This window comes from Eurytemora carolleeae, unplaced genomic scaffold (genome assembly GCF_000591075.1).
Source record: "Eurytemora carolleeae unplaced genomic scaffold, Eaff_2.0 scaffold1414, whole genome shotgun sequence".
In the NCBI taxonomy this organism is placed as follows: Eukaryota; Metazoa; Arthropoda; class Copepoda; order Calanoida; family Temoridae; genus Eurytemora; species Eurytemora carolleeae.
The window spans coordinates 22,449-37,485 of record NW_019398430.1 but is presented as its reverse complement, the minus strand read 5'-3'; the positions used below and the strand labels follow the sequence as shown (position 1 = coordinate 37,485).

The 15,037-nt window shown below is 31.9% G+C and overlaps 1 protein-coding gene and 1 long non-coding RNA gene across 2 annotated transcripts; both read right to left on the bottom strand.

The window, feature by feature from the left end:
• Positions 1-2,236: 2,236 nt before the first annotated feature.
• On the bottom strand, positions 2,237-4,207 carry LOC111717365 (uncharacterized). Its single transcript, XR_002768763.1, has 3 exons — positions 4,139-4,207; positions 3,416-3,486; positions 2,237-2,379 (listed from the first exon to the last, which is right to left on the bottom strand). It is a non-coding gene; the product is annotated as an uncharacterized LOC111717365 (long non-coding RNA).
• Positions 4,208-5,285: 1,078 nt separating this feature from the next.
• On the bottom strand, positions 5,286-14,864 carry LOC111717369 (limbic system-associated membrane protein). The gene is made up of 8 exons (XM_023492869.1): positions 14,838-14,864; positions 14,678-14,752; positions 14,111-14,204; positions 13,724-13,826; positions 11,432-11,497; positions 10,624-10,727; positions 10,281-10,408; positions 5,286-5,366 (listed from the first exon to the last, which is right to left on the bottom strand). Exons 1-8 carry the CDS (start codon positions 14,841-14,843, stop codon positions 5,286-5,288), a joined length of 657 nt encoding a protein of 218 aa, XP_023348637.1. The 5' UTR covers positions 14,844-14,864.
• Between the last annotated feature and the right edge of the window lie 173 nt (positions 14,865-15,037).

The following is a 15,037-nucleotide window of genomic DNA, read 5'->3' as shown; positions in this document are numbered from 1 at the left end:
ATCTCCCTGTACCCTCCATTCTTTAGATCTCCCTGTACCCTCCATCCTTTAGATCTCTCTGTACCCTCCATCCTTTTGTATCTCTCTGTACCTTTTATCCTTTATATCTCCCTGAATCCTCCATCCTTTAGATCTCTCCGTACCCTCCATCCTTTTGTATCTCCCTGTACCCTTTATCCTTTAGATCTCCCTGTATCATCAATCCTTTATATCTCCCTGTATCCTCCATCCTTTAGATCTATCTGTAGCCTCCATCCTTTTGTATCTCCCTGTACCCTTTATCCTTTAGATCTCCCTGTATCCTCCATCCTTTATATCTCCCTGTATCCTCCATCCTTTAGATCTCTCTGTACCTCCATACTTTTGTATCTCTCTGTACCCTTTATCCTTTATATCTCCCTGTATCCTCCATCCTTTAGATCTCTCTGTACCCTCCATCCTTTTGTATCTCTCTGTACCCTTTATCCTTTAGATCTCCCTGTATCCTCTATCCTTTAGATAATAGTACACCATAACAATCCTTGTGTACTCTCTCTTTTACTGTATCCTTGATCCTTTTAGGTCCGAAAAGATCCACAGCTGTACTATGAAATCTCTCTGTACCCTCCATCCTTTAGATCTCCCTGTATCCTTTATTCTTTAGATCTCCCTGTATCCTCCATCCTTTAGATCTCTCTGTACCCTCCATCCTTTAGATCTCCCTGTATCCTTTATCCTTTATATCTCCATGTATCCTCCATTCTTTAGATCTCCCTGTATCCTCTATTCTTTAGTTGTTCCCTCTGTATCCTTTATCCGGTAGATCTCTCTGTAGTTCACATCTTTTTTATCTTGTTGTGTTCTTTATCTTTTAGATCTTCCATCCTTCATCCTTTAGATTTGACTGTATTCATTATCCTTCCCTGTATACCCCATCCTAAACTATATCTCGATATTCTGGACGTATTCATCTCGCTGTATATAATTATTTTTAACCTTTGTTTCTAGAAACACTGATAATTGTTTTGAATTGTGTCTATGTAATGTATTGTATGTATATTGTAATTATACCATGCTACTGTGTTTGTTATAACTGATAAACGACTTGGATGGTTAGAATTGACAAAATTTGCCTGAAGAAAATTTCGAATTTTCAAATTCCACGCAAAAAAATCGATAAAAGAGCAATAATTAAAAGTTAAAATTAAAGATGGGCGCGAAGCGCCCTGGAAGCCTAGTATTGTTTATGTATGTATTAAGTACATACTCAACTAAGAAACAAAAAAATATGTAAAAATGGGATTAAATAACAGTTTCCTTTTCTCTTCCTATTCTTCGAATCATACAATTACAGACGGCACATTTTTCGGGATTCTCGTTGATTTTCCTATATTTTCTATCTTATTAGTGATGTCGCTTAGACTTAGCGCGTGGCTTGGCGCTCTGGGAGTAGCATTGTATCTTTGACAACAACATTCAGTCTGCAATAAGGTTTCATTTGGCTAATAAGCTAGAAAATATCTTAAACCCTTAATGATTTATAGGGATTCCATTAAAAAGTGTCTGAATCCTATACATTTTTGCTTCTTAAAACGAATAGTCTATAACAACCCCCCCCCCCCCCCCCCCCGGCCACCCATGAGTGTCCATAACAAATTTCAGCCCAATCGGTCCAATCGTTTTGCCGGCTTACGCAACATATAAATATACATATGACACAGGTAGTCGTAGTACATTTGAATTTCCGAGCCGGGTAAACCTTTCCGGTCCCAGTTTGTACTGTACCTAGCTTTATGCACAGGACTAGCCTGTGCAACAAGGTTGATGAGGTCAAATTTATGCTTAATATAGGTTGAATTTACTTTTACTAAAGGGGCAGATTTGCGTGATGAATATCTTGTTTTATTATATAGATAAAAGCTTAAAATTCATTAATTGAGGTTTGTAACCTATAAGGCATTGTTTTTATGGTTATTTTCCTCCAATTTGATAATCTGGCATTGACAAATGTATCATATGCTGATGATAGTTGACTGAAAATCAGATTTCGGATTTCCTAACAACTTTTGAGTCAAACGCCTTTTAGAAGTCTAAACTTCAGAACAAACTTAAATGTAATTTTCTCAAAAAGGGCTGGACAGGGATTTCTAAAAATCTTCATATTAGTTCTAGAAAACCTCAGGTGTCGCTGTTTATTAAACCTACTTTACAGCTGAGGTGAATGGTGTTGTGAGGTGAAGAAAATTACAAATATGTAAATTAGTTATATTTTAACATAAAAACAAGAATACAGGTAGTAACATGCGCAAACAGTTGCGCAGTAGACCAGAATTTATCATGACTGATTGACCAGCTACTCCGCTAGTGCTGGTTAGATAACTTCGATCTTCAACATCAAACCTTAAAATTATTTTTTAAAATTTATTTTTATTTTTTAGCTTTTTTAGCTTTTTTTGGTGATTCTCAAATCAGCAAAAATAACAAAGATTACGGTTTACTAAGAAAGTGTTAAACATGTTTTTTAAAGATTGTTTTATGATAAAACCTGAGGCGTATTCGGGGGAGGGGGGCTATGGGGCTAAGCCCCCCCCCCCCCGATTAGTGAAATCTATGGATTTCAGCGGGGTTTCAGGCCCCAACGGGTGCTGAGCCCCCCCCCCTGGAAAAAAAATTTAAGCCCCCCCCCCCTTGACAAATGCCTGAATACGCCCCTGGAAACACCTTTTTGATTTCTTCTTATCTATTTTGACTTTATATCGGAATTACAGTGAAAAGTGTTGCTTAGTAAGAACCAGATTTTTGTAAAGGAATGTACATTGTCTAGAAACTAATGCTTAAAGAGTAATATTAATTATGGAATTTGTCTGTGATAAGAGGTATACTTTCCTTATTGTTCTAAAGGAACTGAGTTTTTGTCACAAACTCTGATTTTCGAATCTCTATATCTATGCAACCCAATGTTGTAGACCCATGATATTGTAGACTATGGTTTCTGATAGATCAAAGTGTCTAAGTTTGAAATATAAAATGTTTACACCATCAGGTTGCACAGATTTAGGCATTAGAATGTTTGACTTTGTGGTAAATAAAAACTCAGTTCCTTTGCTAAATGTTTAATATCTAGATATTTATTTCTTAAACACTGTTTAAGCATAACGTTCTATATGTTGCAAACATACAGGGTGGCTTTATTTTTTTTCATAATCATCGTTTGTAAGTTTAACATTGTTAAATGTTGATTGTTCAGACACTTGATAAAAAATTGTTTTCAAAGATTCTTTCAATCACTTTCTCTTTCAATTCATGAATTTCAAGGTGACAGTTTTAAAATTACAGAAATGCAGCAAACAGAAAGCTGCAAGGGGGGATTAGAGGAGGGGCGGGGGGGGGGGGGGGAATTTCCCCATCCCCCTCCATTAGACATAAATTTGTTCACCTGGGAGTGGAGAATGTGAATGAAGGAGAGGCTGAAGACCATCCCTCTGTATTTTGTGCCTGAACCATCACCTGAACATTTTACAAACATATTTAATGATCGAATATGTAAGGAAAAGTTGATAAAGTCTCTTAAAAAAGGACAAATTTTTAAAAATTAACATAAGTGTCCTTGAAAAAAAGGACAAAATCCGTTAATTTTGATATCTTACACAGACGGAAAAACGAACGGATATGTTTATAAATAATTACATAAAACGTACAGAAAATAAAAAAAAACAATCTACAGATTATTTTTGTGTTTTGAGGCTTTTTAATATTTTGTTTAAATATTTTACATAAAATCATTGTTAACGGCTTGCTAGTGTCTGGAACCGTTAACGATTTCTAAAATATCATTCGTTCTTATTTATAGAACAAACGGCAACCTGAAAAAAACTACTTGGAAAAAGTCGAAACGTGCCTTGCCCTACTTTATAGTCTCAATCTTTGAGGGTAGCCATTGAGTAACCGTTTAGAATATTGAGGCACTTAGACTCGCACAAAGACGACCGTTTTCGCGTAATTTTTCTAACAAATATTTTACATTTTTTGATAATCTTTACGTGCATCACTATCAGAATAATTTAGACCATGGAATAACTATTCAACGTCGATTTATATTCACAATTTCAATTTAAATGTCTTAAAAAGTTGATGGTTCCAAATAAATATGATTATTTACCTCATAAAGGGATTCCGGCTGCAAGTCATAGAATGTAAAGTTTTCACTATACTGTATACCCTGCAGTCTAGAATTCAAACATAACAATAGAAAAAAGACATGATAATGGTATGATGGGAAGGAGAAATTTACATTAAAATGTAGGGGGGGAGAGGGGGAATAAAAATAAAAGTATTAGGTTTTTTCTGATTTATCAAATTGTACAAAATGTGTGATTATTTTTTAATGTTACTTGACCAATTATAGGTTAATTCACATTGAGAAATACATTTTAAAGATACATCAAAGAAGAGAAATCTAAAAGCAAATAATTGGCTTGATTCCTAGGTTTTTTGTTTATATAGCTTTTTAAATTTTAACTTCTCCCATGGTCTGATTTTCTTTAAAATCATCTGCATAATTGTTTAAAAATCATGGCATTTTCAGGCTAAAAAGAGATATAATAATTTTCATCTTTGTCTCTCGTTCAAAAACCAAGAAAGAAACAGTGAATTTGTTCATCAGGACTTTACAGACGTCTTGAAAGCTCCAGTATTAACTATTAAAGCTGACCAACAAATCAAACCAAATCTTTTCCATTTATATTTCACAGATATAGTTCTAAATTAACCAATATTTAGTCAAGATAACACAATTCAATGATCATTTCTTTGAACCATTTGATAAAGAAATTGAGTCTTTGCCACAAACTCAAATTTTCTAATCCCTATATCTTCACAATCTGCAGGTTATGTAAACCATTGATATTTCAAACTTAGATTATTTGATCTTAAAGAATTCATATACTTTAATATCTAAGGTTTACGATATTTGGTTGCAAAGATATAGGAATTTAAAAATCAGAGTTTGTTGCAAAGATTCATTTCCTTTCAAAACCTGATGTTTAAGTCGTGCTAGGAGAAAATAGAAGAAGAAGTTAATGAAAAAGTTAACATTTTGTTTAAATAAAGGTTGAATATATTCTATTTATTCAAATGTGATCTTCATTTACAAAGACATTTAAATGTTTTGAAAAGCTGGAGATATCAAAAACAAAGTTTAGCCAAAAAACCAATTTTCTCCTGAATGTCACAAAACCTCGATTTTAAATATTTAAAACAATTCAATTGAAAAATAATCGAACAAGATTAAACTTTGTAATCACTTTTTAAAAATAGTTAGTGTTCAATGGTGAATCAACAGTTGGGATTATATTTGTCCATTCACGTTCATCCCCTCTATACCCAGCCTAGATAGATAGATAGATAGATAAATAGATAGATAAAAACATAGATAGTGATAGAATAATAGATGATGGCTGAATCGATGAGTCCAAATTTTTTTGTGGGACCTTATGACCTGAGAAAAGGTTTTTGGACGGTCAAACTGAAAAATTTCCTCAAAATAATTCATTATTAAAGGGACTGTAAAGGAAAAATGAAAGGGGGTACAGGATGAAACCTGAGAATCTCAGGCGTTGAACGATACACATAAGGCATCTATCTGATGTTTCTGTGTCAAATTTATACGAAAATTCAAATATATGCAATTTTGTATAAATGTTGTAGTATAAAACAGATCATTTTCCACAAATACGAAACCAATCTGAAAACGACGATATCGCACAGAAACCTGAGAATCTTAGGTTTTCTCCTGTTATAATCATTTAATTTTCATTTTGCATTGTTAATAGATATAATTGATAATATTATTACATTGTTTCAGAGTATTGAATGATTCTAATGATGATTTTTATACTCTTTTCTCTCTCTTATCCCAACTTAACAGTAATCCACCAATTCCTTCCAAAATGTCGTCTTCACCCCTTAATAACATTTGTACCCACTAAACTACATTTTCTCCATAGTCTGTACACACATATTTTATTATATCTGTATCTCTGTTCTGAACTTCAATATCTTGCTGATTCTCTTTCCAATACTGTGGTCCCCGTAGAACATCTTTTCATTGCTCAATCTTCCCAATTACTCCAACTCCCGATTTACCAACCCTTTTTATCATCCTCACATTCGTTGAATCCCAATCCCAACTTCCTCTTTAGTTGGTATCCATCCCAATTCTCAACCTATTTTATCTTTTCCCAGTTGATCCCTGTCCAACCTATTCCAACTTCCTAGTCCTCATCCTAATCCCAATCCTTCCAATCCCAACATTTGTAAACATTCATCTGGGATTCTTACAGTTTGGGATTTTACTTATAAAATCAGAAAGAAATGTTTTATATTATTGCCGACTTTTTTACATGACAAATGACAACTATCAAACAAAATATTATAATTTAATGATGTATTATTGTTTCACATGAATGCCTTCTTAGAATACCTTTATATACACCAGTTGTATCTGGCGCTTGGATTTCTATCTTTTCTCTATGTATATGGTTTTAAATGGTTGGCTTGGTTAAGGGGTGGTTATATCCCATAACAAGAATTATTAATTTAATGATGTATCAATTTATCAATTTATCATTCAATTTAGATCCATGTATGTTTATCTTGTAAATTGTTATTTGATATTTTCACCCTGAAATTGAACCAGGATTTGAGTAGTACAAAGCCCGACCAGTAATAAGAACACATACCATGTAGTGTTGCTAAGAAATCCCTGCACTAAGCCTCTCGCAATTGGCTTACTTTAAGCGAGTTTGTTTTTCCTATGTGATCGTGAATTATAATTAATAAATCATCGGAATCATAGTGCTCATTAAACAACCAGATAACAGAGAGGAGAGAGGAAGTGTTAGATGAATGGTTATAGATAGATAAGATACAATCGTGGGATATAATCGTTTTCAGATTGTTTGCCTATTTGCTGAAAATGATCTGTTTAAAACTACTACTTATACTACTAACTAGATTTTCGTAAAATTTTGACACAGTTTTATATTAATTTCTCGAGACAGGAACATCAGATAGAAGTCTTATATATCGTTCAACTCCTGAGGCTCTCAGGTTTCATCCCATACCCCCTTTCATTTTTCCTTTACAGTCCCTTAAATATACTACATTTTTGTAAAGATATAGTTTGTGATGATGAACAAAAATTAATTAGAACTAAAACAAAAAAGCAAATATTTTTCAGTTTGATTTGATCTAATGGATGCATTATTCAACCTTCTTTTTGAGTTATTTAAACCAAAATTAATAACGTTTTACGATGAATCAAGAATCTGTTCCAATTCTTGTTTTTTATTGTTTATTGCTCCTAACCAAGGATAATAAATAGTTTGTAAATAAATAGATAATTATCAGATCATTAAGAAAGTATTAATGAAACAATTGAAAGTATTTATAATTGCGGAATACCTTTAATCATTGTCATGGACCGGCGGGGGCACAGATAAACAGGGTAAAACTTAAGAAAATTATTTTAAAGATTTGTATGAAAATTCTATAATTGCATAGAAATTTTCTACATTTGTACAGAAATTTTCTACATTTGTATAAAAATTCTCTATATTTATATAAAGATTCTCTATATTTGTATGAAAATTTTCTACATTTGTATAAAAATTCTCTATATTTGTATGAAAATTCTCTATATTTGAATGAAAATTCTCTATATTTGTATAAAAATGCTCTATATTTGTATGAAAATTCTCTATATTTATATAAAATTCTCTATATTTGTGTAAAAATTCTCTATATTTGCATGAAAAGTCTCTATATTTGTATGAAAATTCTTTATAATTGTACGAAAATTCTCCATATTTACATGAAAATTATCTATATTTATATAAAAATTCTCTATATTTGTGTAAAAATTCTCTATATTAGAATGAAATTTCTCTATATTTGTATAAAAATTGTTTATATTTGTATAAAAATTTTCTATAATTGCATGAAAAGTCTCTATATTTGTATGTAAATTCTCTATATTTGTATGAAAATTCTCTATATTTGTCTGAAAATTCTCTATATTTGTATGAAAATTCTCTATATTTGAATTAAAATTCTCTAAACTTGTATGAAAATTCTCTTATACACTTGTATGAAAATTGTTTATATTTGTATAAATATTCTCTATATTTGTGTAAAAATTCTTAATATTGGTATGAAAATTCTTTATATTTGTATGCAAATTCTTTATATTTGTATAAAAATTCTATATATTTGTATAACAATTCTCTAAATTTGTATGAAAATTCTCTATATTTGTATGAAAATTCTCTATATTTGTATGAAAATTCTCTATATTTGTATACAAATTCTCTATGTTTGCATGAAAATTCTTTATATTTGTATTAAAATTCTTTATAATTGTATGGAAATTCTCTAAATCTGTATGAAAAGTCTCTGTATTTGTATGAAAATTCTCTATATTTGTATGAAAATTCTTTATAATTGTATGAAAATTCTCTATATTTGTATGAAAATTCTCTATATTTGTATAAAAGTTCTCTATATTTGTATGAAAATATTCTATATATTTCTATGAAAATTCTATGTATTTGTATGAAAATTATCTATATTTGTATGAACATTTTTTATATTTGCATGAAAAGTCTCTATATTTGTATGAAAGTTCTCTATTTTTGTATTAATATTCTCTATATATGTATAAAGTTCTATATATTTGTATGAAAATTCTCTACAATTGCATAGCAATTCTCTTTATCTGTATATAAATTCTTTTTATTTATATATTTATTTGTATGGTTATTCTCGTGTTTTTGCATGATAAAGATGGCTTATTAGTTTTGTACTGCGTTACCCACTGAGGACATGAGATTGTAAATTGACCTTTAAAGCTCTTGAAATAAGACGAACCCAGCTTTAAACTAAGCTTTCTGTCTTAATTTATACCCTTTTAATATCTCATTTAATGATCTTACAATCATAGAAAGTTTCAGGGATTCACAAATACAAGAAAACAGACACCATCAATTCTGAACAGTCGTCTATAATCTCTCATCCTTTGTGGGTAACCCTACATGTTAAATATCCCGTTTTAAAAAAGTATTATTTTCCCATTAATCTCTGAATTCAGATGGCGGCGTATCCAGGTAGACAGCTGATTAACACCTTGTTATAAAATAGGAAAAGTTTGAACTAACTTGGATTAGATTTAAATAGAAACATTATTCTTCTTCTTATACTTCAATTAGTCTCAGCAAACTAAACTTTAACCAGATTATTTATATTTCATGTACACTACTCATTCATGTACACTGTGCACTGTACAATGAACATTGTACAGGGCAGTCGTGAACTTTGAAAGGAATTAAGTCAATGCCACAAACTGAAATTTTCAAACCCCCATATCTTTACAACTTGATATTTCAAACTTAGATTAAAACAGGTCTCATAGTTTCAAATAAAATATTAAAATGGTTTAGTTGCAAAAATATAGTAATGAGAAAATCGGAGTTTGTGGCAAAGACTCAATTCCTTTAAATCGTATTGCCTTGCACATATATTATAAAATTGCTAAAGCTGTAAAATCTTAATATGCATACAAAACTGGGAAAGATTATGATTGCAAGTGCCCAAGTCACTTTATTTTATCAACGTTTCATGTATGTCGTATGATAATACATTTCACAATAATATATACAACTAGGTTGTAGGGTGTATGCACATGTACTATCCTACCTGGAGTAGTCTGAATAGCACTCTGTACTCTGATATGACAAGTAAGCTGTACTATCCTACCTGGAGTAGTCTGAATAGCACTACTCTAATATAACAAGTAAGCTGTACTATCCTACCTGGAGTAGTCTGAATAGCACTCTGTACTCTGACTGATATGAGAAGTAATCTGTACTATTCTACCTTGAGTAGTCAGAATAGTACTCTGTACTCTGATATGACAAGTAAGCTGTACTATCCTACCTGGAGTAGTCTGAATAGCACTCTGTACTCTGACTGATATGAGAAGTAATCTGTACTATTCTACCTTGAGTAGTCAGAATAGTACTCTGTACTCTGATATGATAAGTAATCTGTACTATCCTACCTGGAGTAGTCTGAATAGCACTCTGTACTCTGACTGATATGACAAGTAATCTGTACTATCCTACCTTGAGTAGTCTGAATAGCACTCTGTACTCTAATATAACAAGTAAGCTGTACTATCCTACCTGGCGTAGTCTAAATAGTACTCTGTACTCTGATATGACAAGTAAGCTGTACTATCCTACCTGGCGTAGTCTGAATAGTACTCTGTACTCTGATATGACAAGTAAGCTAACTGTATTCCATCTCAAGGTGTACTCTGTACTCTTGAAGGACATCTCAGGGCTGGTTATCACAGGGGTCAACGGCTCCCCTAGTTGGAAGAGAATTAATCCACTTAAAAACATTAGAAAGTGCACATCATGTTCGACTAATGACTGCAACCTATCCAACACACTGATCTACCTAACACTGATTCACAGAACCAATGACAAGCAAATAAATTGAGATTGAACTATTTACTTTTCCATTGCGAAGCAAAAGAAAGATTTTGATAATTTCATGGAATCTTTTTGTGTCAAAATTTACCTGAAATCTGCAAAAATCCTCGTTCTTTTCCTAAACTATTCTCCGCCATACAGGAGTAATTTCCTAGGTCAGCCACACCCATTCTCAGTACATGTAGCTTATGCCTGGACATGTACAACAATATATATCAGTAGATAGTACATACATTCTCAGTACATGTAGTTTATGCCTGGACATGTACAACAATATATATATCAGTACATATTACATGCATTCTCAGTACATGTAGTTTATGCCTGGACATGTACAACAATATATATATCAGTACATATTACATGCATTCTCAGTACATGTAGTTTATGCCTAGACATATTAAACAATATAAATCAGTACATAGTACATACATTCTCAGTACATGTAGTTTATGCCTGATTGAAACAAAGGCAGGTTTATGTCTGATTGAAGTAAAGGCAGGTTTATGTCTAATAAAAGTAAAAGAAGGTTTATGTTTGATTGAAGTAAAAGAAGGTTTATGTCTGATTGAAACAAAGGAAGGTTTATGTCTGATTTAAGTAAAGGCAGGTTTATGTCTAATTTAAAGTAAAAGAAGGTTTATGTTTGATTGAAGTAAAAGAAGGTTTATGTCTGATTGAACTAAAGGCAGGTTTATGTCTGATTGAAATAAAGACAGGTTTATGTCTGATTGAAGTAAAGGCAGGTTTATGTCTGATTGAAGTGAAAACACTTGGCCTCCCAAAATTCAAAGCTTTTGTTGGAAGTAAAATTAAAACGCTAAAATTATTTCAAGAATGATGTAAATGTAACCTAAGTATATTTTAATATTCTATTGTACTGTATTGTACTGTACCTATTGTTGTTTGATTCCATGATCCTATTGGTTCCAGGATCCAGCAGCATAGAGTCCTTGTACCATCTAATAAAATAATCACTCTTTTTCTAACGGATTCAACAACAACAATTAATTACTGCTATAAACGCTTTTCACAACAACACAACAACAATTGAGTCGTTGCCACAAACTCAAATTTTCAAATGCCAATATTTTTGCAACCTTATGGTCTATTTCCATAGAGAATAGAATATATATTAGAGGGGAATTTAAAGAATTTCTCGGTATAAATTTTTTCAGTCCCTTTCAGCCTGAAAGGCAGTTCAAAGTGTACAAATCATGTAAATGTTCACAAATTATAAGCAGTAAAGTACACTAATACAGTATGTTCATTTTCATATTCATTTTAATTTCGAATTTTTTAAAGCTGTTAAGTAAACTTTATAATGAATTAGGTGAATAAAAAACATCATTTGATTTATAGTTATAACGGAAAATCATCGTTTGAAACCAGCCTATTTTATAATTTGGTTTTATTTTAACAATAATTTTAGATTTTCTATAAAATGATATTCCAGGGCCCAAAAGGTTACATAGCATAAATATGTGAAGTACACCTGCAGTATGGAAATAGTACAACAAAATGGCCGTTTTACACTTTTTTCTAGTAAATTTCCCTCTATTATAAATTCTATTCTCTAGGTCTATTTCAAGCTTACATTTTTTTATCCAAGAGAATGCATAGTTATGACATTGGGTTGCAAAATATAGTGATCATCAAATCAGAGATTGTGACAAAGTGGCTGCAGCAGATTGTCCAGTTTTCACCATTAAACTTTTGAAAACCGCCACAGATAATATAAGAATCAGATTTAGAGCTATTTTATGTTGCAAATCTCAGAATCAAGCATTGATCTCCGGCACTATGCACAATAACGGACTAGTTTGATTCCACTTCGATATACCATGGTGGGATAACTCTTTCTTATGGATCAAGCTTTTATCCTCAAATCTAAAAGTGCTCACATTGGATATCAAGATTAAACGTTCAAGATTAACAATATTATACACAAAACTTCCGACTTCATGTTTATTTGTTAAAAAACTTATAAAACAAACAAAAAAACAATGTTCACAATGTTCTCAATATGGCAAAATCTCTCAGCGTGAATTAGCATTTTAAACAAAATTCCCGTGACGTGTGTTATTTAAAATTAAGTCTATTCATATTTAATTAATAAACTTTTCCATTTGTACTTTACACGATTCATGAAATTTAAAATAATGTTAAAGAAAATAAAAGAATATTTATAATTTATTTAACAAGTTTATTTAAATAAACTGAGTCTTTGTCACTAACTCTGATTTTCTAATCCATATATCTTGGCATGACCCGATGTCGTAGACCTAAAATATTTCAAATATTTTTGTTAGATCAAATAGTCAAAGTTTGAAATATCAAAGTTTCACACCCTATGGTTGCAAAGATGTAAGGATTAGAAAATTTGAGCTTGCGGCAAAGACTAAATTCCTTTAGATGTCGATAAAACAAACTTAAAAGGAAAACGATCTAAAATCTTAAAGTTATACATATTTTAATATTTTCCAATGAATCCAGTTGTTTGCGCCATAAATTCCAATTTTGAGCCGAGCTTAGTCTACAGAAACTTTTTCAATTCTTTTAGAAGCATTCTTCGTTTCCACATTACCTTGGGACCCACTGTTTACTGTTAATTGCAGACTGTATTTGTATAATGTAAACCACATCTATATAAGTGTATTCGTATCGTTAGTAGTTTAATCAGGCATACACGGTAAACATTACTGGCTTAATGATACCAATATGTAACTTAGACATTATTCTACACTTACAGATTCATACTTAACTGCTGGTTTAGGTTCAGCGTGTACTGTACCTGACTACTAGTTTAGGTTCAGCTTGTACTGTACCTGACTACTGGTTTAGGTTCAGCGTGTACTGTACCTGACTACTAGTTTAGGTTTAGCTTGTACTGTACCTGACTGGTTTAGGTTCAGCGTGTACTGTACCTGACTGGTTTAGATTCAGCGTGTACTGTACCTGACTACTAGTTTAGGTTCAGCTTGTACTGTACCTGACTGGTTTAGGTTCAGCGTGTACTGTACCTGACTACTGGTTTAGGTTCAGCTTGTACTGTACCTGACTGGCTTAGGTTCAGCTTGTACTGTACCTGACTGGTTTAGGTTAAGCGTGTACTGTACCTGACTGGTTTAGGTTGAGCATGTACTTTACCTGACTGGTTTAGGTTCAGCGTGTACTGTACCAAGTACCTGACTACTGGTTTAGGTTCGGCGTGAACTGTGCAGAATATTTCCAGTTCAATCTGATATCGGTCAGCACTTAACCTTCTCTCCATTCGGATCTCAGGGGTGTCTAAGCATACGGATATCAGGGTGTTTAAACTTATATGGTTATCAGGGGTGTCTAAACATACGGATATAAGAGGTGTCTAAACATATATAGATATCAGGAATGTCTAAACATACAAATAATAGGGTGTCTAAACTTAATGCTCTAGGGGGTGTTTAAATAGTTATTTTCGCATATTAGGGGTGTTTAAGAATTGGATGTCAAGGGTGTATAAGAATCGTATCTGAGGATAGTTTAAAAATCTAAATCTCAGAGGATCTAAAAAATAGATTTAATATAAAACTTACAAAGAACAGTTAGAGAGATCTCCGCTAGTGCAGCAGATCCTACTCCGTTGTTAGCAGAGCACTCGTATCTACCAGCATGCTCTCGGGATATATTCTGATCAACAAACAATCAGATTTTGAAAACAGATTCAAGAAAACTATATATTTAAAACTTACACTCAGATTTAGAAAACAGATTAAAGAAAACTATATTTAGAACTTACACTCAGATTTAGAATACAGATTCAAGAAAACTATATTTAGAACTTACACTCAGATTTAGAATACAGATTCAAGAAAACTACATTTAGAACTTACACTCAGATTTAGAATACAGATTCAAGAAAACTACATTTAGAACTTACACTCAGATTTAGAATACAGATTCAAGAAAACGTAAAGTAAAGGTTTTAAATAATATTCATTAAATATTTTTGTCAATGTTGTGAAAAAATTTCGAAAAAATAACATTGAAAACTGTAAAATGTCGTTTTCCGGGTACACTTAAATTTTTAGTGATCACTGCATATTTTAAAGAAATCATTGAATCTTAAAATCGTAAATAATCTTGATAAATAGGTTTGTTTCCTCCAGAAGTATCGCTTCTCCAAGAACAGCATTGTTTTGATTTGAACCAAACATATTTAAACTGATCTGACGACCCTGAAAATATAAAGAATTAAAGATGTAACGATTGTTTTAAGGGGTAGGATAGGGGGGAGTGGGATTATGTGGAGGGGGGGAATACCTTCATGCTCCAGGATATAGTTGGTTTAGGTTTATTATTATTATTATTATTATTATTATTATTATTATTTAGCATTTGTATTTGCTGTTGCAGACTATAAACATGTAAACAGGTACACAAAATAACCCTGTATGTAAATCTCCTTGTGTAATGTGCATAAAGTTATTGTCCTGGGTTCGCTTTAACATATAAACTTTATA

Coding starts and splice junctions, on each gene's coding strand:
- LOC111717369 (XM_023492869.1), bottom strand. Junction 14,205..14,677: donor GAGAAGCGATACTTCTGGAG/GAAACAAACCTA, acceptor TTTGTTGATCAG/AATATATCCCGAGAGCATGC. Junction 10,728..11,431: donor ATGGAATCAAACAACAATAG/GTACAGTACAAT, acceptor GTACATGTCCAG/GCATAAGCTACATGTACTGA.